The 27,829-nt window shown below is 42.8% G+C and overlaps 1 protein-coding gene across 3 annotated transcripts in view; it reads left to right on the plus strand.

Annotated features, from left to right (window-relative positions):
- Positions 1-27,829, plus strand: part of Lins1 (lines homolog 1) — a 132,576-nt gene extending 104,747 nt beyond the window's left edge. For all 3 annotated transcript variants that reach the window (XM_051206486.1, XM_051206485.1, XM_051206487.1), the window contains 2 exons: positions 2,468-2,621; positions 27,253-27,829. In XM_051206486.1, coding sequence (XP_051062443.1) covers positions 2,468-2,621; positions 27,253-27,396 — 298 coding nt within the window. In that variant the 3' untranslated portion in view covers positions 27,397-27,829. The remainder of the gene's footprint in view (positions 1-2,467; positions 2,622-27,252) is intronic.

The raw sequence follows: 27,829 nt of genomic DNA on the forward strand, positions 1-27,829 counted from the left end.
AAATACTCCAAAAAGGCCATACCTACAAATCCTTCTCAAACAGTGCCATTCCCCTAAGCATTCAAACATGAGCCTGTGGGGCCATTCTTATCCAAACCACCACAAATGTAAAGCCTGCCAAGGGCTATATTTAACATGGAGCGGATATCTCTGCAAGATAATATGCAGGACAGACATGGGAGGAGGTTATACAGCAGCCACTCCAGAGATCAGTACTTGGGTCGCTTGTAAAATTAACCCTGTACTTGCCAAACACCACAAAGTGGTTCCACCTGCCTACTCACTCTTCTGCAGCTGGTAACAACAGCTGATTCTTTTCCAAAAGGCCAAACATGGAAAACAACTCCAGTCTCCTCAGTAGGTAAACATGTAAGTGTGATCTGTTCATACAATGGGACACTGAGTGACACAAAGAAATGTTACTGATTCCCATGGGGACTTTGTAGCTGGACATTTTCGTCAGGACTGTCAGTTCCCTAGTAACGACATGGAAACATTATTAATTATGAAATATTAGGCTTATTCTTAACTAGATCTTATAATTTAAATTAACCCATTTTTAAAAAATTAATCTACATTCTACCATGTGACTTTTATCTCTTTCCCATTTTGTGTGTCCAACTCATTCTGCATCTGGTAGTCTTCTCCTGGCATCCTCACCCTTCTTCCCAGCATCCTCTCGGCCTGGAAATCCTGCCTACTAGCTATTGTCTGTTCAGATTTTTATTAAACTGATAACAGTAACACATCTTCATAGTGTACAAAAAGATTATTCCACAACAGGACTTGATTGAGTCATAAGAGCAGTGGGCAAGTAAAAGACAACAATCTCAAAATACACTCTGGGGAAGGATATGAGTGAAGGAACCCAACTGATAATCTGAGCAATAGTGGAGAGACTACCTTCAATGCCCTTCCATGACAATGAGATTGATGACCACCTTATGTGCCATCCCAGAGCCTTCATCTAGTAGCTGATTGAAGCAGAAGCAGACACCCACAGCTAAACTCTAGCGGAATATCTGGAATCCAGTTACAGAGAAGGAGGAGTGATGAGCAAAGGGGTCAAGCCACAGAAACTGCTGACCTGAACAAGGGGGAGCTCATGGCCTCCAGTCTGATAGCTGAGAAACCAGCATAGGACTGACCCAGACCCACTAAACGTGGGTGTTAGTTGGGAGGACTGGGCAGTCTATGGGGCCTCTGGTAGTGGATCAGTATTTTCCCTAGTGTAAGAATGGACTTTGGGAGCCCATTCCACATAGAGGGATACTCTCTTAGCCTAGACACATGAGGAGGGCCTAGGCCCTGCTCCAAATGATAAGACAGACTTTGAAGACTCCTCATGAAGGCCTCACCTTCTCTGGGGAGCAGAAAGGAGAAGGTCTGGGGATTGGTGCGGGAGGCAGGGAGAGTGAGGGAACTGGGATTAATATGTAAAACAAGCTTGTTTCAAATATAAATAAAAAAATAAATAAGTGAAGGCTGGAGAGCAGATAAGTGGCTGTACTGGGATGTACTGGGTTGTACTGGGTTGTACCGGGCTATATTGGGTTGTACTGGGCTATACTGGTTAAGGTGGAGAGGGTGTGACTACAGAGGAATAGATCACTATGTTCCTAGGCATCGTGGCCTGTTCTACATCCTAGGGCTCACTGAACTCTATGCCAAACCTCAGCAAATGTGGCTGTATGTTAATTTAAAAATTAAATAACTGCATGGGAAAAATTACAGTATCTTTTAAGAGGTGATGCTGTGAACAATTTTTTGTTCTTTTGTTCTTGTTTTCCCAATGTAAATGGGCAAATTATTTTTATAAGTAAGTACATGTTTATGACCCACCCATTCTAAAGACTCTAGGATTGACACAGTGGCATGAGGTTAGCTGAAAGAACATTTAGCCTTTTATCCTGGAGTAAGAGCTGAAGATGCTATGCCTCTTGATATATCAGGGGCAGTGAAATTGTGTTCAGGAGTCTATGGATGCAGCAGATACAGTGGGCAGTTCACTTTAGGAAATGGCAGCAATTGTGAAATATGTGTTTAGGGCAGGGGTACTAGGGATTGAATCCTGGCCTTGTGTGTGCCTGGTATCACATGTAAACGTATTATCTCAATTGCTTGACTTCTCTCTTCCTAGAAGGTAAAGATGTTCATGGAAGCTTTTCTGTTTACAAGCAGGGAACTGAGGCACAGGAATTCTCGTTCAAGTGGTGGCACGAAGGTCACTTGCTGCTGGTTTTCTATTAGGAGACAGGCTATACTTTTTGATTGTCTGTAAGGGTGATGTAAATGGTAATGGCCCTTTTTTTCCTATAGAGAATTTTATAGACATCATTTGAAATTAATTACTGGCATATGTTTGGGGAGAAGAAACATGCTCTTGTGTTGAAAATTCTCCAGTGCTTTGGCCATAGTGAGATCTTCCACCTGTTTTTTTTTTTTTTTTTTTTTTTCTGCCCCACAGGATTTTGTACTGCACCCTGATTCTGCCTCTGTACTACCTCGAACCCTTCTTCTCATACATCTTCCTCAACTTCCAGCTCATGGTCCTGCAGGGCCTTCACCTTTACTGGGGTTATTTCATAATGAAGATGCTCAATAGATGCATATTCATGAAGGTAAGTGCTGGCCAGTCTGAGCTGTTTCTAAATTGTAGTCTAATTGTACACGTGGAGTCCAGACCGTGGAGCACCATGGTCCTTCATCATTTTGTTTACTTTATTGATAGAAGCTGGACCCTTATACTTGTTATGTCCTACAGCTAGGCTAAGTCACTGGCAGAGTTGGAGTGAATGTCAGTGAGTATAAAACTATGAACACAGTTTTAACTAGAATTATTTACTTTTATTGATTGTTTGAGGTGCTGGGGATCAAACCCACATGCTAGGGTGGTGCTCTACCAGTGATCTGTTTTCTGAGCTTTATGCTCACGATTTCTCTATGGTATAGTGTCAGATTTTTCGTGAGTGGGTCTTTGCTTTAGGGGTTTGGGGTGTAGCTTGGCAGTAGAGTGTGTTTCAAGTATGTCTAGCACTGAAGAGGAAGAAGGAACTTTATTAGAGAGTATGGTAGTTGGAATTGATATATATATATATATATATATATATATATACACACACACACACACACACATATATATATATATATATATGCATTTTATGTATGAGTGCTCTGTCTGCATGTATGCTTGCATGCCATAAGAGGGCATCAGAACATCGATCCCATTATTAATGGTGTGAGCCACCATGTGGGTGGGAATAGAATCCAAGACCTCTGGAAGAGCAGCCAGTGTTCTTAACCGCTGAGCTATTTCTCCAGCTCCAAAAGTTAGAAAATTTTTAATACAAAAAGAATGGCTGCTGCTTTGAGAATCCCTTGAGTCAGACCTTACTTGTTTTGAGATGTGTGTGTGTGTGTGCATGCATGTGTGTATGCAACTGTCCATGTGTCCTATGTATGTGCATATATATAGCTACACATGTGTCTGTGTTATGTGTATACAACTGCAAATATGTAGGTGTGTGTATGCAGCTGCACATGTGTCTGTGTTATGTGTGTATGTATACAGCTGCCCATGAATATGTATTTATGTATGTGTACATGTGTGTGTATACAACTGCACATGTGTATGTACTATAAGTGTGTATGTATATATTTATACAGTTGCACAATATATATCATATGTATGTGTGTATATGTATGTATACAGCTGCACATGTGTCTGTTATATGTATGTATATGTATGTATATAGCTGCACATGTGTATGTGTTATGTGTATGTATTTATACAGTTGCACAGTATATGTCATATGTATGTGTGTAGATGTATGTATACAGCTGTACATGTGTCTGTATTATATGTATGTGTGTGTATGTTTGTACACAGCTGCACATGTGTCTGTGTGTGTATGCAGGTGCACACATGTATGGTAAGTATGCATATGGGGGCCAGAGGTCTATGGTGGGTGTCTTTTTCAATGTCTCTCCACCTCATTTTTTTTTTGAGACAGAGTCTCTCACTGACCCAGAGCACACTAATTTGACTAAGCTGCAAAGTCTGGTTCCTCAGTACTGAGTTACACATGTGTTCCAATGCTTTGTGCAGCTTTTACATGGGTTCTGGGGATCTAAACTCACATTCTCACACAAACACTTTACTACTGAGCCATCGCCTCACCCCCAGATAAGCTTTTTGAGATGGGTGAATTATATGTCAGAGCCTTATATTTCCCTGCTGAACACCCAGTTTGCATGTAATATTTCCCTGCTGAACACCCAGTTTGCATGTAATGCTTTTTGCATGACCTTGCTTCTGCTTTTGGAATATTGCCCATCATTTGTCTGTAGTTTGTTTCCGAAAACAACTTTGCTAAATACAGCCACACATTGCTTAACTACAGATCATATTCATAGATGCATTACTAGATGATTAAGTCATTGTGTGAACTCACAGAGATCTAGTTGGTATTGGCTACTGCACACTTAAGCAGCTATGTGGTATAGCCTAGCGCTCTGAGGATCAAAATAAGCACATCAAGAGGTTAATTGAAACAGATAGTAAAATTATGAGAGCTGCTAAACATTGAAATGTATGAGACTGGCTGAAGTAACACAGCTACACCTTTACAGTATGCACCTATATAAATATGTAGATATGATAATGATGAAAGTTTTATAGTAAGTACATAAGCACGTGGCATTCATTTACCATCATCATCAAGTTCTATAAATTATACATAATTGTCTCTTGTAATTTTATGCACTCAGCAGTATAGTAGGTTTGCTCACACCAGCATCACTCCACATATGCAAGTAACATATTATGCTTAAGTGTCAGGACACCTGCTGCCTTCATTGGCTGACAATGAGTACTTGTCAGATGCATTGTTATCTTTACTAGTAGGGTAGGTGTGATTGGAAATGACTAAATGTGGTTATATAAAATACATGACATATATATATATATATATATTACATAAAATTCCTAATATCTTTTATATTTTTGGCAGTTTACATTTATTTTGTATTTGGTTTGGACTTTAATTTCAGAAACAGTAAGGACAGAGCGTGAGAAATGCATGAAGCACAATCACTGACTTAGGGAAGTAATCCACTCCCTAGCAACAATTTTACAGTGTATGCCATGGAGGGTGCTGCACAGTGGGCCCCGGGGCTTGTTATGGAAGCAAAAATTGTTGACTGTGAGGACAGACTACCGAGTGATAGGATTTGAGCTGGATGTTGAAACCAAGTTAAAAAAAGTCGGATCTGTCTTTCTGTGCCTAAAGAAACATCCTTAAGTATCTTTCAGGATGATAGCTGGAGCTGGTCCTCTCTGGGGTGCCACCACCTGTGTACAACAACCTCATGTCACCAATGAAGAGTCACATGCAGCAAGTAGCTGCATTCTAATCAGATACATTCATTTTTCATCAAATCTGGTTTATTCATTTCTCTACTTTAGTAAACTTACCTGAAAGGCCCCTGAAGAGTGAACAATGGATGGGCAGTGTAGTACTCCCCTCTGAGTTCTCGGCCATCTCTCAGCCTCTAGATCTAGAGATCTGAGCCACATCTGGGTTAATATTTTTAAAAACAAGCCCTGAGAGGTTTTGTGGCTTATTTTCAAGGGGTAGGGTTCTGGCTGGCCTGCAACTCACTATGTAGAGCAGGTTGACTTCAAACTTACAGAGCTCCTTCTGCCTCTACCTCTCCCATGCTGGGATTAAAGATGCTCATGTCACCACTCCAGGCTGCCTGAAAACTGATTTTCCCACTAAAGCTGGAGTGCCAAGAAATTAACTTAACTGAATGTTCTAGATCAGTGTTCTAGCTAATAGGAGTTCTAAGCAATTTCCTATGAAAATGGCATCTCTGCATGACAGGCAAAGGTGAAGAGCACAAATGATGTTCCAAGGTGGACAGATAAACAACTGATGCTTGTAGTAGTTGGCATAAAAGGGGGGCCTCAGTTAAACCTGTTCCATCTGGTCTACTGACCCTTCCTGGACTTCCTGCCCTGGTAAAGAAACCATCCTTACATTAGCTGATGAGTGACAATATTCCAGGTCTGGCAGAAAGCCAGGGAGGGCCACACTTGGAAGCCAACAGAAGCCCTTGTTTGGCTTCACTGTGACTTTCACAGTTCTGATGCCGAATGGGTCATGCCAGCCTGGCAGACGGTGATCAAAAATTCCTGGCTTCTCATGCAATACTTGGAAAAGCTTTTCCAAATGCAATTTGATGGCCGCATGGCCCTGCAGCCCTAATTCTTGCTGTGTGTATGACTTCAGCTGGCTCGCATATGCTGTCTCTTTTCTGCTGCAGTGGTAAAACTGGCCGTGAAACCAGTGAATTCTTCCAAAACCATAAAGCCTCCTTTTAAAGAATGGCATTCGAAGGCAGAGTTGCATTGCAAGGGGAGAGAGGAGAGCTAAAAGTCTTAGAGGGGCATTTAGTCTCAGAGGCAGTTAGTTGTTACCAAGCTGACTAATTCCTGAATACATTAAACATGGAATTACAGGAGTTTACAGACCTCCAAGAATGTCTTTCAAGTCTTGTAGTGGAGGTTAAGAATTTGTTCCTTCAACTCCTTTACATATGGCAGGCTCTCAGAAAGTAATTTTGAGTATGCAGAGGTAGGTGATTTTGGAGAAAGAAACCACACTGTTTTAGATGTTGTTGTGTGACAAAACTTTTTTCTGGGGAGATGTAATATACATGTCTTCACGCTTGACAGGGAACTCACATCAGAACAAAGTATGGATACCACCCAAGTCCAAGTTGGTGAAGCAATGGGTTTTATTGGAATTATTTACAGGAATATAGGTGAGAGGTTACTTATAAGAACAGAAATGATACAGAGACACCTGTATCACCAAGCCCATTCCAGCATGGGTGACAGCTCACAAAAGCTAAACTTGGAGCATACTGTACAGCCTGCAGGGAGCTCACCAGGTTGGGGAAGTGTCCTTTCCAGGTGCCTCAGTTTTCCTAACCTCTCCCAGGCATCAGGCTGGTTTCTGCTTCTTGCAGACAGCTGGTCTGGCCTCGGAGTCATCTTTAAAGTTTGTTTGGCTTAGCTGGGTCTGAGAGGGAGTCTAGGCTTTTATTCCTTACTCTGGCAGGGTGGGGCCTGGTAAACCTGGTCAGATTCAGGAGCTTTCTGAAGATATTTTGAGTTGTATACCTTCCTGTTTAAGGTGCTTCCCTGCAGGATGGAGTGTTTCAAACTCAGAGGAAAGAATACACAACAGGCAGAAAGTTACAAAATAATTACTCATTTTTTGTATTCCTGTACTTATATAGCAGCCTGAAAAGAAGGCTAAAACTAGCATGCTTTGTAATGGTCACTTTTTGCACTAACCAGAGTCTTTGCATGTACATAGCAAATGACGGATGACCACTATTTGCTTTTGTTCTTTAATATCTTAAAGTAAGACTATCACTACAGGGCTGGGGGGCAGAGGATCAATCAGTAAAGTGCTTGACTTGTAAGCATGAGGACCTGAATTCAATCCTGGATCCCATATGAAGAAGTCAGGCATGATGACACATCTTCTAATCCCAGTACTTGAGAAGCAGAGACAGGAGGGTCCCTTTGGTTTGCTGACAAACTAGTTTAGCCCAATTGATTCACTTTAGGTGAATGAGAAATTTGCTCTCAAAGGAGATGGATGGTATTCCTAAGGATGGTGCCGAAGGTTGCCACCTACCTCCTACCACACATGCACATATGCATCTCCATACAAGTGCACCCTTACACACATGAACATACACACATGCATGAATAAAAAAGAATATAGTTATAAAGTCATAAAACAATGGATTCAGATATACATAGACCATGCTTAGCAGGCATCTTACTGCTTGAGAATAAGACTTGACATTGAAACTTGATTCTTATAAGAAGGGCACTTTTCTGATGAGCTACCAACCCTCACACATCACATGAAGAAACATAACAGGCTGACATATCCATCTTGTCATTCTCCATGCAAACATAAGAAGTGCTTGTAGAGGAAATTGGAAGCAACATGGCATACTTTTGTTTGACATAACTTCAGAGTATTTGATCATCCTTAAGCTCTCATTTCTTCTCTCTAAACGTTACTGTGGGTCCTGGCCAACTCAAGCATGTCTCTGTATCATCTTGTTCTGGTGAATAGCCAAGACACTCAGGAGGAGCCAGAGAACACGGCCATCATAGCCAGGTTGGAGACGCTATCCCCTTGGCAACCTGGCCCAGCCTCCTGAAACTAACAGTGTCTGTCTGTTACATTCATAGATAGAGTGACACTTTATAGGCTCTGCTCTGAGTCGATGAATAGTGGAACAAGTTAGTTAGTGGCAGGAAACTGAGGCCTGCATGGATGGAATTTACACAGTGATTTCACAACAAAGCCAAGGCTGGAGCTGAGGTCTCTCACTGTGTAAAATTTACCTTTTGTCTTATTCTTCATTTGAATTAAATGTAGAACATTAGTAATAGAAAAATAAGTGAAAATACTTGCATGGAGTCAAAAATAGCAAGTACATAAAAATATCAAGTCCTCAAATTATGAGATTAAAAGGCAACACAGGGCTGAGGAGGCAACTTGGTTGGCAGAGTTCTTGCTGTGCATGAGCAAGGCTCTGAGTTCAATCCCCCAATCCATATTAAAGCCAGCACACATCTGTAATCAATACTGAGGGAGTGGTGATGGAACCCTGTCTCAGAAAACAGGAAGCCAGCTCCTGCATAACAGCATCCAAGACTGTTTTCTGGATTCATGTGCACGTGCACACACACACACACACACACACACACACACACACACACACACACACACACACAACCCCCCCAATACAAAATAATAAAAATAGAGTATAATTCAGCACACATCCTTTAATTGCTTTTAAACTTATTAAAAAGCCTAAGAAACACTTTCTAGTTGTCTTTATTCTTAATCCCTTCTGTTTAAGGTAATCAAGTAGCTAAGAACATGGATTCTTCCCAGAGTCCATATCCTGGGTGTGTGATCATGCTCCTGTTACCCATATCCATTGCCTCAGTTTCTTCATTTGTGAGCTGGAGCTGATGACACTAGCAGGTTTTCACACCATGTTGGACACACCAAGAACACACTATGGCTTTGTCGCTATCATCACAAGCACTGCTCCTTCAGCAGCGTCCTTTCTACTGACTCACAGAAGGCCTTGAGGCAAGTTGCCCAACAGTTGGCTCCCAGTCAGGCCTCTCAATGGCCTCCACAGGCTGTGTGCAACAGCTGATGTCAGATGTCAGGACTCTTGGCTTCCAACCAAGGCTCGAATGAATTTCCTAAGACATCTTCTGCCAGGTGACTTTTATGATTCACATTCCAGATGATCCCCTGACATGGTCTCTCAGGGTCATCACATTACAGAAGAAGTATAAAATCCCTAACATCCAAGAGGCCTCCAGGTCTCCAAGGTTTTAGTGGGTAGTAACAGATACACAAATGCCCTGTGTTGAACAAAGCTTCATAAAAGTAGCATAAAGACTAATAGTTGAAATGAAATAGCCAAAAATCACACTCTCAATTTATATTTCCATGTTCCCGAATATATGTGCAGATCAGCAGTTTCCACAGTCTATTCAAGAAGCAACAGTGAATCCTTTTAGATTGTATATTTATTTCCACAACAAAATTGAATCCCCATAGGACCTTAGAGCTGGAAGAGACCTTAAATGATCCACTTTGACACCTGGCACTTCTGAAGGCTTGGCTGTCCATCATGAACATACCACACTCACATTTACGTACAATGACTCATGCTGTACTCTGAGTCTCAGGGTCACTTAATAAAGCCACCATGGTCCTCCTGTTGTAGTGACGAGAAAGGCAGGGTGAAGAAATTACATGGCAGCCCAAGGTCACCACGGGAATGTGAGAATGGCATTGGGAAGCCTGAGGAACTGGAGTCTGGTCTCAAGGGTGAGCCCTCCTACCTCTCCAGATAGGCTCAGCTCTTTGGCATAATTGTCTTTCTCATCAGTGCTTTACAAAATACTGACAAACCAACCCCAATTCCTCAGGAAGGGCACTTGAGAAGTTTACAGAAAGGCTGTCCACCCCATTCAGGGATTTTTCTGGCTGAACATAGCCTTGGACCTGTGATTTTATAGCCTTAAAGGGTATAATTGCTTAAAGAAATCAGTCAGGGAGACAAGTGTCTTCCTAGACATATGCAAATAAAGGCAAGAAGTGTATGATGCATGAGGGGTGGTGCCCACCCTTTCCCAACACTCTTAGCTGCTGGCATTTCTGTTACTTAGCCCTTGGTCTGTAGTAGACACTCACATACATCAGGGCACTGAAATAAGTTTCAGAGGAAGACCCAACCACACATCTCTATTTGAGATGGAAGCAAGTTTAATGGGAAGGGCTTATATGATAACAAAGAAACGGAAACATGTTCATGCACATTGGGACTGGAGCTGACATAGTGACTTGCTGATCAGTGAGGTACCTTTTGTCTACCCCAGGATAACACTATACCAGCACTCTCTCAGAATGACTTGTTCAATGTACTTTTGCAGTTTGCTATGTAAATTAGCTAGTTGGAACCCTCCCTGCCCCTTGCTTGTTTCTGAGATTTCTCTTTCTGTTGGGACAATGGTGTGGTTGCCACATGCAGTAGAGCAGTGTGCCTCTGTTGCTGACAACACCCGAATGTCTCTGGAGCTCTAAATTCCAAGCAAGCCAACCTCTGATGGCGAAAATATTATATTTAAAGAAAGCCAGGGCCTTTGGGGATGGGGTAGTAGGCCAGCTGTTTGCCTTTTCAGTCCACCTTACTTCTTTGGAAGGCGGTATGGAAAGCAGCTGGATGCCAGAGCTGGCTGAGGATGGGCTCCCAGGAGCCTTCAGCTTCTGGGTGTCCATGTAGAATTTACAAGCCCTCGACCCCCCAAATTGCCTACAGATTAGCCAGCCACAGTGGTGATTTGCTGGGCTTGCTTTATTGTGTATTGGCTGCCTTTGCTCACTGTTCACCTTGTTATTTCTGACATTGGTTTTCAAAATGCAGGTGTCAGATTTTTTTTATGTATTGCATCTGTTTATTCTGTTTATTTCATGTATGCATTTGCACACTTGTGAAGGTCAGAGGACAAATTTTAGGAGTCTGTTCTCTCCTTCCACCACCTGGGTTCCAGGGATTAAACTCAGTTCCTTAGGTTTGGTGGCAGGTGCCTTTATCTGCTGAGCCATCTGATCAATCCAGTGTTGTCACTAGACTAGTGAAATCTTTGCCCAATAGGAAGTCATCTAGGCAGTTGCCAGAAAGAAAGCTATCAAAACAAACATACCACTGATGGCTATACTGTTCATGTTCCAGGCTCTCCCTCCTGTCTCCCAAATAGTGTTTCTCATGGTCCCTAGACCATGGATCACATCTTGCACCAGCAGGAGAAGACAATGAGGACAGGGAAGATCTAGGCCAAAAGCATTCATAGATTCTTTAACATTGCTTTTATCCATTATTTAAAAATTGTTTCGCATCAAAAAAAAAAATTCAATGAATTTCCATGTACTTTTGAAAGGAGAATTGCCACCATTTTCTTAGCAGAGAAATTCTCCCTCCCTCCCTCTCTCTCTCTCTCTCTCTCTCTCTCTCTCTCTCTCTCTCACACACACACACACACACACACACACACATCTTACCCCCTCCACTCACAGACAGACAGACAGACAAAGAGACAGAGAGAGATTCAGTCTCCACACAGATGTCTTCTGTAGAATCTAAGCTTTAGACAAGGGCCCAGACATAATTCATGGCTTGTTAATAAATCTACACATCCACAGCGGGATGTGAATGTTTTATTAAGGGACTCCTGGGCCAAAGAGATTGGTTAAAGCAGGTGTGAGGGAGACTGCATGCTGGTCAACGCTGTGCCTGCTAGTCTCCCACTGTTTTCTGTGGCCCCATCCTGTGACCACCTCCTCTGCCCCACTGAGTAAATCTTAGCCAGAGCTTCAAATAACACAAAGGAGATGTTATTCATGAGAAGGCAGAGAAGGTAAAAGAAACAGCTCTAAAGAGCTTTGCTTTGCTTTATCTTGTGGGCTCTGATGCCTGAGTGATTTATGAGTCAGAAGGCTTGATCCTGCCTTCTGATGTGGGAGCAGCAGGTACACCATCTGTGGTACTCCGTGCTCTCTCAGGCGCTGTGTTCTTGCAGTGGTATTTCTTACCACACAAGGGCTCAGGAAATCCCGGGCAGGGCAGCTCCAGGCGCATTCTCTTCCTATGACCCCACAGCCAGCCCATGGATTTGCTGTTGCAATCAGCCAGTGTGCACATCTGTGCTGAAGTGAACCTGGAAACATGGTTACATTGTTCAGAGGCATGGGATTGGCTATCCTTTGTCATAGCTGTGTCTGACCCATCCTCCACCAGGGCCCAGCTTCAGCAGAGACATTGACTAATGCCAGAACTAATACTCTCCAGTAATGCTTTCATGGTCAACTCTCCTATACCTGAAACAAAGAGCCATACTTTCTCACTCATGTGAGTATGAAATGAGATGAGGTGAAGGAAGTCCAGGCATCTGTCTGTTCAGAGGGTGAGGGGAGGATAAGGCTCTGTGCAACTGTCCAGGAGGCTGGAGGCAGCACGTGGTGTGTGTGCATGCATTGGGGGTGCTCTCTATTCTCACATCTGTGAGGGTGTAAAGGGTACTGGGCTGGACAGGAGAGAAGTTGCAGCAGAAGCCTCAGCCAACCCTACAGAAAGTGCTATAACTAGGTGTCCGCTAGGCAGCAGACCCACCATTAGAATGCCACTGAGTACGTACTGCCTTCTGCAGTGGGCACAGCTCTGAACAAGATGGATTTTTGCAGTCCAGGATATCATACAGCCATGAGCACCCATGGGAGATGTAATAGAATGTTGCTCCCAAAGGGCTTCTGGGCAGTGCCACCATATGACTTGTGCCTTCTGTGCCGAACTGGATTCCAGTCCCAAGAAAATTTCATTTCTCAATGCCAGGAGAGACCCCAAGAATCAGAGGGCTTTTCTTCTTGTCTTTTGTGCTCATGAAAGTGCCCATTTGTTTAAGTACAGTCTTCTGACCATTGGTTCTCGAAGCTTCTGTTTACATGAAATTATTTACTTTCTTCCTTTGTTTAAAATATTTTCTCTGATGAATTTAGAGTGTTAAGGTCTTTTCTCCCCCATCCCACCACCACCATCTCTTTCTTCAAAGAGGTTTCTCCATAGTATTCTGATTAGGATGTTGTCTGTAAGAAGCTTCTTATCACTGTTATTTTAAATAATTTATCATTTCCTTCTAGCTTTGGTTGTTTTTTAAGCTTCTTAAATTCATGCCTTCATAATTTTTATTAAATTCGGGCTTTAAAAATGTTTTCCTTGCAGTGCTGAGGACCAGACCCTGAGCCTGTGTTTCTGGGCAGGTGCTCCGCTAGCTGCATCCCAGCCCTCAGATATCCCTATTATCCCCTCCTCCCCTGTAACTTCATTTACAACTTACTCTGTTCATTTTGGGGTTTTCCCCTCTCTGTGCTTCATTACCCAGTCCTTTCTGTTGCTGCATTTAACCGTGATTAATCATATCTAATATCTTTTATTTTGGATATGTGTTTTTATTGCTAAAAATTCCATTTGGTTTTTAAAATAATATTCCCTATATTTCTCTCCTTGGTTTCATTTCCCTCTGCCTCCTTGAATAGAACACACACACACACACACACACACACACACACACACATGCGCACGTGCACACACACACAAGACTTATGTATTTCATTTTATATGTTTGAATGTTTTGCCTGCATGTATGTTTGTACCGTGCCTGGACAGGAGGAGGTCAGAGGCATCATATCTCCTGAAACTAGAATTATACATAGTTGTGAGTTGTCTTGTGGGTGCTAAGAATTGAACCCAGGTCCTCTGTAAGAACAGCAAGTGCTGTTAATTTTGAGCCATCTTTCCAGCTCTTCCAATAGCTATTTTAACACCCCTTTCTTTCAAATTCCATATTTCTGAGTCTATTTGTGTTAACTGAATTTCCCTCTGCATATGTACCATTTTCCACGCTTGCAAATTTTGTGATTTTTCTTTAATTCAAGACTAGCCACTTTGAATTTTTAATTTTTAAATGCTAGATCCTTTTTTAAAAAAAAATATTCCTTTAAATGGAGTAGAATTTCATTTTTGGAAGCAGCTAGATTGCTAACAATAGCTGTGATCTTTTCAAGACTTAGAGGTTGTCCGGAAACCTGTAGTCTGTGGCTGTTAAGTAGAGTCCTTGATATCCCCTAGATGCCCATATCCCAGGAGTTCTTACTGTAGCCAAGAAGAGGAAAACACATCATTGGCCCTCCACAGCTCTAAGGGTTGCTTTCCAGGTCACACCTGCCCAGGCCTTGTTGGCCTCAAGGAGTCCCTCTCCATTTGCACAGACAGGACCAAAGAGACCTCGCTGCACTCGGGACACTCCCCCATACTGCTCCCATCTCCCACTATTCGTCTTATAAAATTTTGCTTCTTGGCCTTTAGTGAACTCCAACTTGGTTTCCTCAACTCATTGACCCTCTGTGCAATAGGTTTGAATGCATTAATAATAAATGTGTCAGTGTTGCACTTCCCCTTGTTGTCATTTAACAAAAGCAGGCCCAATTTTAATTCTCTACTTTGTTCTCCCTATGTCTTCTGTCATATGAATATGAGTCTGAGTCTGTGACTGTCTGTGACTATTTAAATGCTGGAGAGTCTTGAGAACTCTGTGTGTGTGTGTGTGTGTGTGTGTGTGTTCCTAACAAAGGGTAATCCCTCTTTTATTGAACAGCCCAGGAAGCACTTTGCATAGAGAAGGAATGGGATACTTTACAGAAAAATTTAACAGAGTTTTACAAGGGATTAAGTTCCTGACTTCAACAGACCCAGTAACAAACACTATCAAACAACATTCAAACACTGCTTCCAATATTTATGGTAGATACTTAATTTATAAAGCTGCTTTCTGCCTATCTGCTGTTTCCAGCAAACTCATGCGCTACACGCATACAAACACACATGCACTACACGCATACAAACACACATGCACTACACGCATACAAACACACATGCACCACAAAAAAATGCACTACACACATACACACATATGCACTACACTCATACAAACACACACGCACTACACGCATACAAACACACATGCACTATACTCATACAAACACACATGCACTACACGCATACAAACACACATGCACTACACACATACACACACACATGCACTACACTCATACAAACACATATGCACTACACGAATACAAACTCACACACTACATGCATACAAACACACATGCACTACACTCATACAAACACACATGCACTACACACATACACACACACATGCACTACACACATACAAACACACATGCACTACACGAATACAAACACACACACTACATGCATACAAACACACACGCACTACACGCATACAAACACACATGCACTACATGCATACACACACTACACGCATACACACACACTACACACATACAAACACACACCCACTACACACATACAAACACACATGCACTACAATTCTCAGCACCCATATGGTAGGCAGCTCACCACTCTAAATTACTGCAGTTCTGGGGGATCTGATGCCCTCTGACCTCCTCCTGTATCAGGCACATTCATATGGTGCACAGACATACATGTAGGCAAAACACTCATGTACACTGAGCCATGATCATGGAAGAATATATATTATGTAATATTATGATATTACAGCTATCCATTAGGTTAGGTTATAAAAGTTGATTACATGGGAAATCCAAGGTACATAAGGCTGGTTGTTACATTGTTCTCTTAAAAGGAGATTAAACAAATAGGCCAAGGACGTAGTGGGATGGCAGTCTTAAGTTTTATGTGACCGCAAGGTGTGGACTCAAGGTATGTTATTAACCCAGCCCTGGGGTCCAGCAAAAGTTCCAGTCTCTTTGAATGTAAGAGATCTTTTTATAACATGTGTCGCGGTACCTGTGGGCTGTGGGCCCTCTGCTGTGCTTTCTCCTTAGAAACTGTATCTGAGAAGGCAAGGAGCTGTAGCTCTCCTTCATTCCCTTTCCCAAGACAATCTGAGCTGCTTTTGTGGACTGGATCTAAAAACCATTGTTCAATATGCATGTCTAGCTTTTCTAGTTGTTTAAACCAGCGAGGTAGTCGATCACTGTTCTGTGACAGCCAGAGGCTGAAGTCACAGTGCTGTGTCTTCTAAGTAACAATTGGCTGTATACTCCCAGAGGCTGTATGACTGCTTCCAGTGAAGTCTAATGATTGGGTGGCTCCTTCTTTTGTTCCTGACTTTTCCATCTAGGGCAATATGACCAATAAACATAGATTACAGCCTACACATACATTTCATTATAGTGATGCTTAAAAGTAATAAGAAGGAGAAAATGGTTCAGTACATAAAGCCCTTTGGCCAGCAAGGGCCCCCATTACAAGCTGGCTAGTAACAGCTAAACAATCCACAAGCTCTGTGCTCAATTTTGAGACCCTATATCAATAATCAAAGGGAAAGGGGAAGACACCTGATACCAGCTTCAGGCCTCCACATACACATGCTAACATGCAAACATGTGTATTTGCATATGGCACACATAATATGTGGCTATACTCCCATGAACACACATACATATATGCATGTACAGCAATATATACACATGCAAAAAATTAAGAGTGTAAGAAAATAAGAGGCAAATTAATTTTTATAATATCTTAACATGTACATGTATCCAGTTCTCCCCTTAAGTTCCACACTTCCTGTGGGGCTTAAGGGGAGAATTGTGGAGCCCCCCACCCCTCCACCCGGAATTCACAGCCTTCCTTTCTCTTTGGGGGTGACTCTCCTACTGCTTTCCCCAGCCTGCTTGTGTTCAGGTCTTTCTAGTTCTTCGCTGAGCACTGTGGGGATGTGTGGGGACAGGTGGATCGGTGAAGTGATTTTCTTCTTCTCAGCCATGTTCTCTGATTCCAGAAATTGCCATGGTGCTTCTGCAGTTATTTAAAGAGAGTTGGTGGGTGGGTAGGAGGGAGGCAGCTGGAATGAGTTCCAGAAGGCCTCATGTAATTCAACTTCTGTGCTAGAACTGCTGCTAATGACAGGTATCTTACTCCCTGCCTTGAAAGCAGCAATGTCCCTGAAGTGTTTGGTTTTACCAGCAGAGAAACACACTCAGCCACTGCCTCGGTGCCATACACCAATCCCAATCCTGTTTCTTCAGGCAAATGGTGATTGCCATGCCTCCTAAGGTATGCTGTGGAGCTGTCCCTTGCCTGCCTGATGACCCTGCATTTTATACAGAGCCTGAGATCTAACCTAACACAAAACCAGACTTTCTGATGAGTCTACTGCCAACGCTGCCCATGTATGTATTCGTGCTGTCATTGTATACTGAGCCAGAAATGGATCCAGGGCTCCTGTGTTTCACAGTCCAGCCACATTGCCTACATGTGTGGTATTGGCCTCTTGGAAATTAATGAGCTTCTTCTGGCTAAGCTCTAGTTTGCTTGATCAAGTTATCATTTAAGCCTTTTATTCAAAAATAGGAAGCATGACATCTGCGACAGAGGCCGTAATAGTCAGTCATCTGTGAGACTCTTTTAAGGGATTCAAGGAAGCTTTTAGAAAAGTTATCATTTCACCAGCTCTGCTTCAGTCATTCAGTCAATCTTCTTACATTTTTTTTTTCTTGAAGAACTGAAAACAGAACTCAGGTCTTCATGCATGCTAGACAGTTGTTCTAACATTGAGCTACAGCCCCAGCCACTGATATGTTGTATTCATGTTTTTTGTGTATTCATATTTAAGAACAATACAGAATAAGGTATGCTGCTCACACTATGAGGTCTTTAGAATTTCAGATTAACTGGCTATGTGGACCACAGAGCATTAGGATGAACTGTTAGACTTTGACAAAAGAATGCTTACAGACAGGCCCCAAACCAGACTAATTACATCAACAAGACATATGAGGTAAGACCCAGACCCTGGGATCCCCAGCAGCCTCTTCCTTCAATGGAAGTGACTCTAGTTTACATCCCAGGGAGATGCACAAGATTGAATAGCAAGAGTATTGGTGTCTCCTCCATCACAGAGAGTGAATGTCCTTCCATTTCCTGAATCACCTTCCTAAAATCAGACCTATGTGTAGGTCAGACCTTTGTGACTCAACTTCAACAGTTCTCCACTTTGGATGATTGGACAAAAGCAGTACTTTCTTGTTCCAGAGGAATTTTCTACTAACAACAACAACAATATGTGCTCTAACTGCAGCCTGAGCTCATAAGAGAGAAGCAGAGCTCCAGGAGTGTGATTCCTTTTAGAATATGATTATTTTTGTTATTTCCTTTTACACAGTCTCACCCTGCAGCCCAAGCCAGCCTTGAATTCACTCCATAGCCAAGGCTACCTTGGCTATGGGCTATGTGGCCCAGACTGGCTGTTAAAAACTATGATCCTCCTGCCTCAGCTTACTGAGTTCTGGGATTACAGGTGTGAGCCACTATGGCTAGCTTATTAAATTCTTTTTAGAACCATTTATTATATAAAATGAAGCATACTTACAGTTTTATGTACTCTTTTGGACTGGGTGGTTAATAAGAAGTGTAGGGTCTAAGGAAATCAAGATAATTTGAAACCATAGAACTCAAAAGGGTTCAGGTGACTCTGGGCTTCAACATTTTCTTTCCACAGAGAAAAACAATCTAGAGAGGGTTTGTGGCTTAACATACACCCTTGCTAGCCAAAGTAGGGTCTGTGGCCATCAACCTTGTTACTGCCTGAAGACTGTTAGGAACACAGCACCTGAGAGCTCACGCAGCCTCATGGCTGAGCTTCTATGGAGCTTCCACAACCACAGTTGATTTGTATGCACATTCAAGTTTGAGAGGCATTGGTCTAGAAAATTCCAATCACCAAAAAGAAAATGTCCATTTGTGGTCAGGGTTGAAAGAACCCAATTTAAATTTAGTGGAGTGCCAGCAAGGAGAAATAGAAAAAGCAAAATTGCAACAGTCTGTTTTTCATGTGACCTTATCAACTTGGATAATGAGAAGTAATATAACAAAAAAGGGAGGTATTTTGCTAGTAGCTTGGAAAATTGAGCTGTTTGACTAAATCTGTTTCTTTCTCTTTTTTTCATACAGTGTAAGCTAAGCGTTTGCTTTTAAAATAGCATAAAATGCTTATTATAGTGTTCTTTGTTTTACTGCCAAGTGCAGATAGAGACGTGGAGTCATTCACAAAGCAGTGGGACACTATGAGTCATTCCCAGTCTCCCAGGCTCCTGACATTACTGCAAAGCCACATAGTCCCAAGCACCGAGTTTAGTTACAGTGCTTCAAAAGCACAGTTATGATTTTATTGCAGCCTTGAGAGTGTGGAAGCCCTGTAGGCAGAGATGACTCATTTGCAGCATTCACCTGTTGCATTAATGTGTGGGTTGTTTTGTTGTTGTTTTCTCATTGTCCAGTTTGTTTGGTTTGGTTTTCTTGCAGATAATTTTGTGAAATACAGATCAGGCCTTAACTAATAGATACAGCAGGTATAATTAATGAAACATATACATTCTTGAATCAAACTGTACTAAAAATTATACCACCGTTCACTGCCACTCCTACTTAAACTTCAGGTAGAAACTTGTTGGGTGTCATGCAGAGCCGGTCACACTGGTGCTAGCTGCTCTCACTTGCCCCAGCAGGCATGCCCCTTGCTGTCTGCAGGGAGCACAGGATCCAGCTGTTTGCCAAGCAGCTTCTTGTCTCCAAGTCTAGCTGGTACATTTATGAGGGAGATTTCCTCCTAGAAGAAAATGGACCAAGGTTTCTTCTTGTTGGAACAGCTTCATTCAGCCTTGTAGTCAGAGCCTAAGATACTATCTTCCAACCTTCATCCATGGCTCCTGAAAGCAGATGCACACATCTGGCACACTGGGGTAAACTGAGGTGGGACATACTCACCCAAAGCAGGAAGAAATGAGCACAGCAACTCTGGATGCCCAGAGGACTAGGGACCAGAGGACCAATGACTCAGCATCCCTTCCACACCTTCTGTGGCTCCTGGGTTGGGAATTTCTGGTACAGATCAGCTTCAAATAATGACCAGGCATGAGATTTCTGAATTATCCTTATTCAGAAATCATGCCAACAATAGCTGCCTTGCTCCTCTGAGATGGGAAAGTGACACTGTCCAGCAGGAAGTATCTGTCACAAGTCTGGCTGCCAAGCTCTGCAAATCAGTTGGTGTCAAGGGACTAAAACATGTTCAGCTGACCACTGAACCACTCAGTCCAAGGCTATAGGCAAGTTCTGAAGCTGGAACCTGGTCATGGAGATTTAATACAGGTTGGAAGTAGTTGAGACCATTCCTGGAAAGCTGATGATTGCAGGGCTGGTATCAAAGTGCCCAACTGAGTGCAGCAGACAGGCCAACAAAGCCTCCCATAAGAGAAGGACTTTGGGGGGATTTGCTTTTGTGGTGTGCTGATGAGTGAGGGGTGGTACCAGTTTTGCTGAACTGTGGAAGACCAGATGAGAACACAAGAACTTGATGTGATTGTTAGACAGCTGAGAAACTGGCTAGCTTGAATATTTGAGTTTGAAGCCCAGAGGAATGGTCCTGGTTCTGGATATTAATTTGTAAGTCATCTATATTTAAATGGGGCTTCAGTTTTGCTGGGTTATAGATTCATTTCTTCACTTTCTCACTTGCTGAATAAATAATCAAATGTCTGCTATGGATGTGATGAAATCACTGAGGAGAAAATAGCAAAGAAAGATAGGTCAGGTCATTCTACTGTGTTCCCCCCCACCCCCCCTCCAGTCTTCCTCTGAAGAGGTGTGCACTCTTGAGGTCAGTGTGTTTCCGCCTGTGTTTTTGTATTATGACTTTGGGCATAGGCACATGCATTGTTTTTACTTTCCACAAGTGTTGTCTAGTATCCAGTACGCTGCACCTGTCCTTTCCTGTCTCCTCTTTATTCATATTGCTGTGCTTCCTGGTGGGCGTGGCTGTGGACATCACGACTAGAATTGCCAGGCAGATTTACTGGACACTACCAAAGGATGTTTCAAGACTCCTTCCTTCATTCTCTTCAACTTGTTTTTTGTTTGTTTGTTTTTAAACCAGACTTGTCCATGGTTGCCAGTTTGACAAAGTGAGCCTTCAACTTCTTGAGTTGGTCGCCATTTAGAAAAGACTGCAATTCTGAGAGTTCATCTCCGGAGCAAATTGTATTTATATAGTGAAGTCATTCTGTACCCGTCACTAGCTGATGACCACCAGAGGGGTGCTTTTTCCAAAGGGTGTGCAGAAACCCGGTTCCTTTTGTTTGGTTTGGGAAGAAAGGGAGGAAGGGAGAGAGAGAAGGGGGGAGGAGTGAGGAAGGGAGGGAAAGACAGAAAGAGAAAGGAAAGAAGGGAGGGAGGGGGGGAGGAAGGATGGACAGAAATGGGGGACTGATGGAGGAAGGGAAGGAGGGAGGGAGGGAGGGAGAGAGTGTGCTGCGGGCTGTGCTGTCCCCAAGCTGTGTCACCAGGAAGGGCCTGAAATCTCCAGTTTTTACTGTCTTTGGAAACTGAAGACCCCATTCAGAGTCTGTCAAGCCCTAAAACAAATCTTTGAAGCTCACTAGCAAAAATCTCTAAGTCTTAGTAAAGTGAAAGAACTGCTTCAGGAATTAGCAATAAATCAAATAACAGATTATAATTTAATAGTTCAATAATTAAATTATAGCTAAATGAAATTTTGATTATAACTTCATTAGGCTTTGTTCATAATTTAGGAAAATAAAAGCCTCGTGCTTTACATCAGTGAGTTGGGGCAGTATAATAAAAGAAACTTTTGTCTCTGCCACTGAGCCTGAAGAGAAAGCACAAAAGCTGCCTGTTTTTTTCACCCTTCTGCAAATAAGGAGCTTTGACCAGGTCATTCTTGAGGCCATGTCCATCCAAACACTGCAGCTAAGTAACCTTGAAAGGAGCAAAACTGGAGATGTTCCTTCCAGATTTCCAGACTTACCACAGACACACACCTAGGAAAGCAGACATGACAGGCCATGAAGCTGGTGTGCACACCACTGGTGTCAGAGCACACCCTGGGTGAATAATTCTGCTAATGAGACCACTCAATAAGGAAAGGGCAGTCTCTTTAATAAGTAGCTGTGGGGAAATTTGACACTCCCATGCCAAAGACTGAAAGCTTGACCCTCAAGACTCCGGATGAGCTAGTCTTTGACTATGTTCATCTTTATGCCCCCCGCTTCTAGAGCATGAGGAACAATGTTGCTTTGGATGGGCCTTAAACCAGAAAGTCAAGCCTAGGCTTTTTCTGCTACTGTGTGGGATGCTCTGACACTGACCTTGGGTTTCCTTCGTAGTGACTATGATTTCATGTCTATCCTCTGAATGCAACATGGTAAGCCCATGTTGTCAGGGAGTTTAGTGATATGAGGATGGCAGAGGTCAGTTGTCAAAGCCAGCAACTCGGACCCCACCTCAAATTCCTCCTGAGCCTTTTGTGAGAATAAAGGGGCTTTGTTGCAGGGAGCTTGTTAAAAGACCCGGAAAAATTGATATTCATCCATCTTCAATTGTGATTTTAGAGGACCAAGACCATTTTTGGAGAAAGGTCAACTGAATGCTAGAATGATTTTTGCTAATTTGAGAAGTGATCTCAAGTGATCAGAATAGTAACAGAAAGCAGGGATTGCCAAGACCTTGGGGTGGGGGTTAGCAGATGAGGAACACATGTGCCCATATGCCTTGGTGAGCATAGGGCCCATGCAGAGCCCCTACAGCCCTTTGGCTGCTGAAGCACAGATCCGCTCTCTGCTCTTCAGTATATGATACCTTTTTTTTTTTTTTTTTTTTGTCCTTTAGTGATTTGTAGAAGCTCCAAGGCCAATGAGACAAGTTCTAGTAGCCCCAAAACAGAACCTAGTATTTCAGTTGGAACACAAGTGAGAAGCATGGTAAAATAAATGGAGTTGGTTGGTTCCAAGATTGCAAGGCAAGCATTGATACTCAAAGCACACAGTTAGTGTTCTAGAACACCAATCTTTACCATATGTGTGCATATGTGGGCCCCCTACACAAAAATATTTGGGTTTGTATTTCTATTAGGCATTTTAGTTGCTGGAAAGCATTGCAGTTGTGATTTCTTTCCTACAGATTGTGGTCCTTATTTTAAGCTTTTCTAACTCCAGCTCATTGGAGAATTGGAGAAGTTTCATTTTTCTAGCACCCCTTAGCCAATGTCTGTTCAAATGGTGCCCTGTAAGTCATGAATATGTTGTAAAAATCTACTCCTAAATCTTCACCATTTGTGTGTATGTGTGTTTGCACATGCCACAGCATATATGTGGAGGTTTGAGAACAGCTTCAGGTGTCCAGCCTCACCTTCCACCTTGTTTGAGACACTGCATAAGCCAGGCTGGCTGGCCCACACGATTCTAGGGAGTCCCCTGCCTCCACCTCCCACCTTGCCATAGGAACACAGAGGTAACAGACTAGTTTCTGTCTCTGGCTTTATGTAGGTTTTGGGGATCTGAACTCAGATCGCAAGGCTTATTCAGCAAGTGTTTTAACCATTGAGACATCTCCTAGCTCTCAAACATCTTTTTCAATGTTTGTTGTTTGGTTTTTGAGACAGCATCTCATTATGTAGCTTTGGCTGACATGGAACTTTCTCTGTAGACCAGGCTGGCCTTGAACTCATGGAGATCCATCTGCCTCCTGAGTGCTAGTGTTACAGGCATGCTCTTCCATACCCTAATGAACACCCATTTTAATTGAAATACAATGAACATGTCTGTGGTTGTCTAACCTAATAAGAATCATTTACTAGGGCTTATTTTCTCTATTTTAATTTTTTTCCTAAAGGCCAATCCTGATGGTACCAAGGGCAAGGTCAGGATGGGTGTGAGGAGGGGCTAGGAGACAGCCAGACAGGCAGGGAGGAAAGGGCTGGGTCACAGGCCTCCTGGGGCTGCTTTCTCTATCAGCACTTACACCACCAGGCTTTGTCCAGCAGGGGACTGTAGAGCACCATGTTTATGCCCTGCCTGGCTCTAAGCTGTGCAGTGGCTTTGTTAAAGTCACTTCCTTATTCCAACCCTCATATACTCACCAGCATTAATCCTGTCTATTAAAGCAAATAGTATGGTTCTGATACTCAGTGATCTGACAGGGAATCTTACTGTTCATACTAACTGCTCAGTCCAGCGTGCCCCTGGGAAAGAGCATTGCTATTTGAACAACACATTTCTCAATCTGTATTGTTGCATCTTATATATAGCACACAAACACCTGCTTATCAAATCTAGCAGTCTTATCTGCAGGAAATCCACAGGACTCCTATCTGACCTCTGATTTGTTAGAGTCAGTGATTCTCAATTCAACTAGACACACAAGCCTTTACTAGCCTGCAGTTCAATCCTAGGCCATGTAATCCATCTCTAAACATAATTTCAAATAATAGCACAATGCCCCCATCATAAAAGCAAACAATGAAAGACATTTTTGTACATTGCCATGTGAAATGTGCACATGACATAACATAGTTGACAGATGCTTGTGCCTTCATAGTCACAAACTTTCTCTAATGAAAAGACTGACGTGTGTGTTAGGCAGTTTTGTTCTTACTATCCTGTTTTCGGGAACTGTGAGGTTCTGAACAAAACAGAATACCAGTCTTTTGACTACATGCACCCTGGCATTTCTGGAAAATTCAGAATACAGTTGCCTGTCCCTCCAGATCTGCAGATCTCGAAAAAACGTGAGGAAGACAGCTTGCCTTTAGTGAATTTTCTCCTTCTTCTAAGCTAAATTTAAGAAAGGCAGTAGGATGGTTAAGAGGTGATCTGAGGCGACATCGGGCACTAGACTTTCCGAGTTCTTTTTCACACCAAGGCCTGGTTGGTAGAAGTTCCATCCTGCTCCCCAGGAGCAGTGTCATTCTAGGAGATTTCCTTGCTGGATTCCCATAAGAAGCTAGACTCCCTTTAAGAAGCTAGAAGAAGAAGCACAAGCTCAGTTAAGAATTGCTGCTGAAGAAACTTTCTATACTTCAAGAGGAGAAAACACTCCAATTCTTGGCAATAAAATTATCCTGAAAACTAGATGCCCAGTGACTAATACTTTACTTAGAAAAAACCATTGTGTTTCCTTTAATTTTTCTCTTTGTTTTTCTCTTTTATATATGTGAATGTATTTTTTAATTAAATCCACCTGTAATTCCCCCTGTGAACTCCTTTCAGGCTCCCCTTTATCTCTCTTCCAAACTTATGTCCTCTGTCTGTCTGTCTGTCTGATTATCTATCTGCCTACCCACCTACCTACCTACCTACTTCCCTACCCATCATCCATCCATCCATCTATCATCTATCTGTCTATCTATCCATCTATTTATTATATATATATACCTACCTATTCATTGATCCAAAGCCCATTGAGCCCACTAGTGTTGCCTATATACACATCGGTGTAGGGCAGTCTACTGTAGCATGGGTAAATTATCAAGGACCTGGCCCCTGAGGAAAACTGACTTTTTCTTCCTTGGTAGCTACCTACTGCTTATAGCTTCTCAACTAAGTGTGGAGCCTTGTGAAACCCACCACCCATACATGCTGGACTATTGACTAGACAGACCATGTGCGGGTCTCATGCCCACAGACAGAGCTATTCAGAGCTTGTAAATGCAATGTCTGTCATGTCCAGAAGACTTGTCTCTCACCTGGGGCTCTTACAGTCTTCTATACCCTCTTCTATGATGGTCCCTGAGCCCTGGAGAGAGGAGATGCGATATAGTTGTCCTGTTTGGGTACGAGCATTCCACAGTCACCTATTCCCTAAGCTTTGATCATTTGTGGTTTTCTGAGTTCACCTCAATCCACTGCAAAAAGAAGCCCCTCTGACATGGTGTGTGAGCTGGGCTAATCTTTGGGTTTCAGAATAAATATTTAGAAGACAGTTGGCTACTCTATAACACTTGGCAAGATGATCGTAGTGGGCTCTCCCCATGCATCCTTTGACAAGTTTACAGTAGCAAGCTTGAGTTCCTTCCTGACAAGCACCTTTAAATCCAATCAGATAGTTGTTGCCTCCCCCCCCCACAACACTCAGGCCACTATTGTGCCAACGGGCACCCGGCACCTGGCCAGATGAACTGTCCTTATAGAAGGTTCACAGCTGGCAAGACTGCTGCTGCCTTTCTCTCCTGGCAGCCTGCCCAGCACCTTGTGCCCAGCACTGTGAAAGCTGGCCTTCCCGACTCCAGGTCAGTCCCAGCCCGAGTTTTCCAAACCCTGTGATGGGAGTGGATATTGTCTTCAGCAACGGGCTGTTACCCACTAGTTCTGTGGATGGCTAAATACAACAGCAATAGTCTGTATTGTTCAGGTCGGGACCCCCATCCCTACCCCAACCAGTAACTCAAAGGGAAAGAGCCCATGCCCAGGCTTTTGTTCAGTGTTTGCTTTCTAAAGAAAAAATGCACATATTATTAACAAAATGGACACTTTAAAATTACATTTATGTGGGGGTGTGCTCCATGGTGGGCATATATGAGTCAGGAATACTTGGAGTCAGTTCTCTCCTTTTATAATGTGGGGCCTAGGCATTAAACTCAGGTCTTCAGACTGCTGAGCCACCTCACTAACCTGAGCTTTTCCTGTTGGGTTTGAGTTATGAGTTTGAGTATATAGAATTGTGTAGCCATTGCTATAATCAAATTTTCATTTTTAAAACATTTTTTAGATTTATTTTGTTGTGAATGCATGTATGTATACTCTCTCTCTCTCTCTCTCTCTCTCTCTGTGTGTGTGTGTGTGTGTGTGTGTGTGTGTGTATGTGTGTGTGTGGTGCCCATGGAGGCCAGAGGATAGCATCAGATTCCCTGTAACTGGAGTTACAGATGGCTGTGAACCACCATGTGAATGCTGGGACTTGAATCTGAGACTCTGCAAGAAACACAGTATTCTAAACTACTGAGCCTGCTCTCCAGTCCCAAATTTTTTCAGCCTTTAAAATCTGTGTCTGACTTGTGCTGTTTGTGCCTCTGTGAATGCAGCCATGTGGGTATTGGGTTCTTTAACAGGAGCTAGCTTTCAAACCTCGACCTGTATGTGTGCAATTCATGAAAATTTTCTCCTAGATTGCTGTCACTCACAGCCCATTCATTGCTTTGTCTAGAGCATTCAGGACGTGAGAAGTGATGATGAAGAGGAAGAGGAAGAGGAAGAAGAGGAGGGCACCAAAGGCAAAGGGACAGATTACCTGAAGAATGGCCTTGGTACCAACAGGCATCTCATTCCCAATGGTCAGCACAGCCGCTAGCTTGAAGCTCTGGAACTCCCATGGCACAGTGTGCTGCCAGGACATTGGGTAGCCTGCTCCCCGACACACAGAGACCCCAGTTTGCCCTTTGTTTTATTTTATTTTTTAGATTGGAGTTTCCTATGTTACCCAAGCTGGTCTCCAACTAAAGTCATCCTGCCTTGTGATAAAATGTTCAAAAGTGGGATACCCATGGGTTTCCCCACAACCAGACTCAGGCTGGCAGGGGAGGCCAGAGGTTTCTCTAGGCAGGTGTTCATTCTTCCTGTGTCCCCTCCTTATAGAATTTGAAGTGGTTGACTTTCTCAGGAACTCGTTTTGTCTGAATGTTCTCACCTTCCCACCTCTCCCTGTTCAGGATGGTTTGACAAGTGGCTCAGGAAACCCACTTTACCCAGGTATTTGGCCACAATAGCACCTCATCTTCCAAAAG

Source organism: Phodopus roborovskii, unplaced genomic scaffold, assembly GCF_943737965.1.
Source record: "Phodopus roborovskii unplaced genomic scaffold, PHOROB, whole genome shotgun sequence".
Lineage (NCBI taxonomy): Eukaryota > Metazoa > Chordata > Mammalia > Rodentia > Cricetidae > Phodopus > Phodopus roborovskii.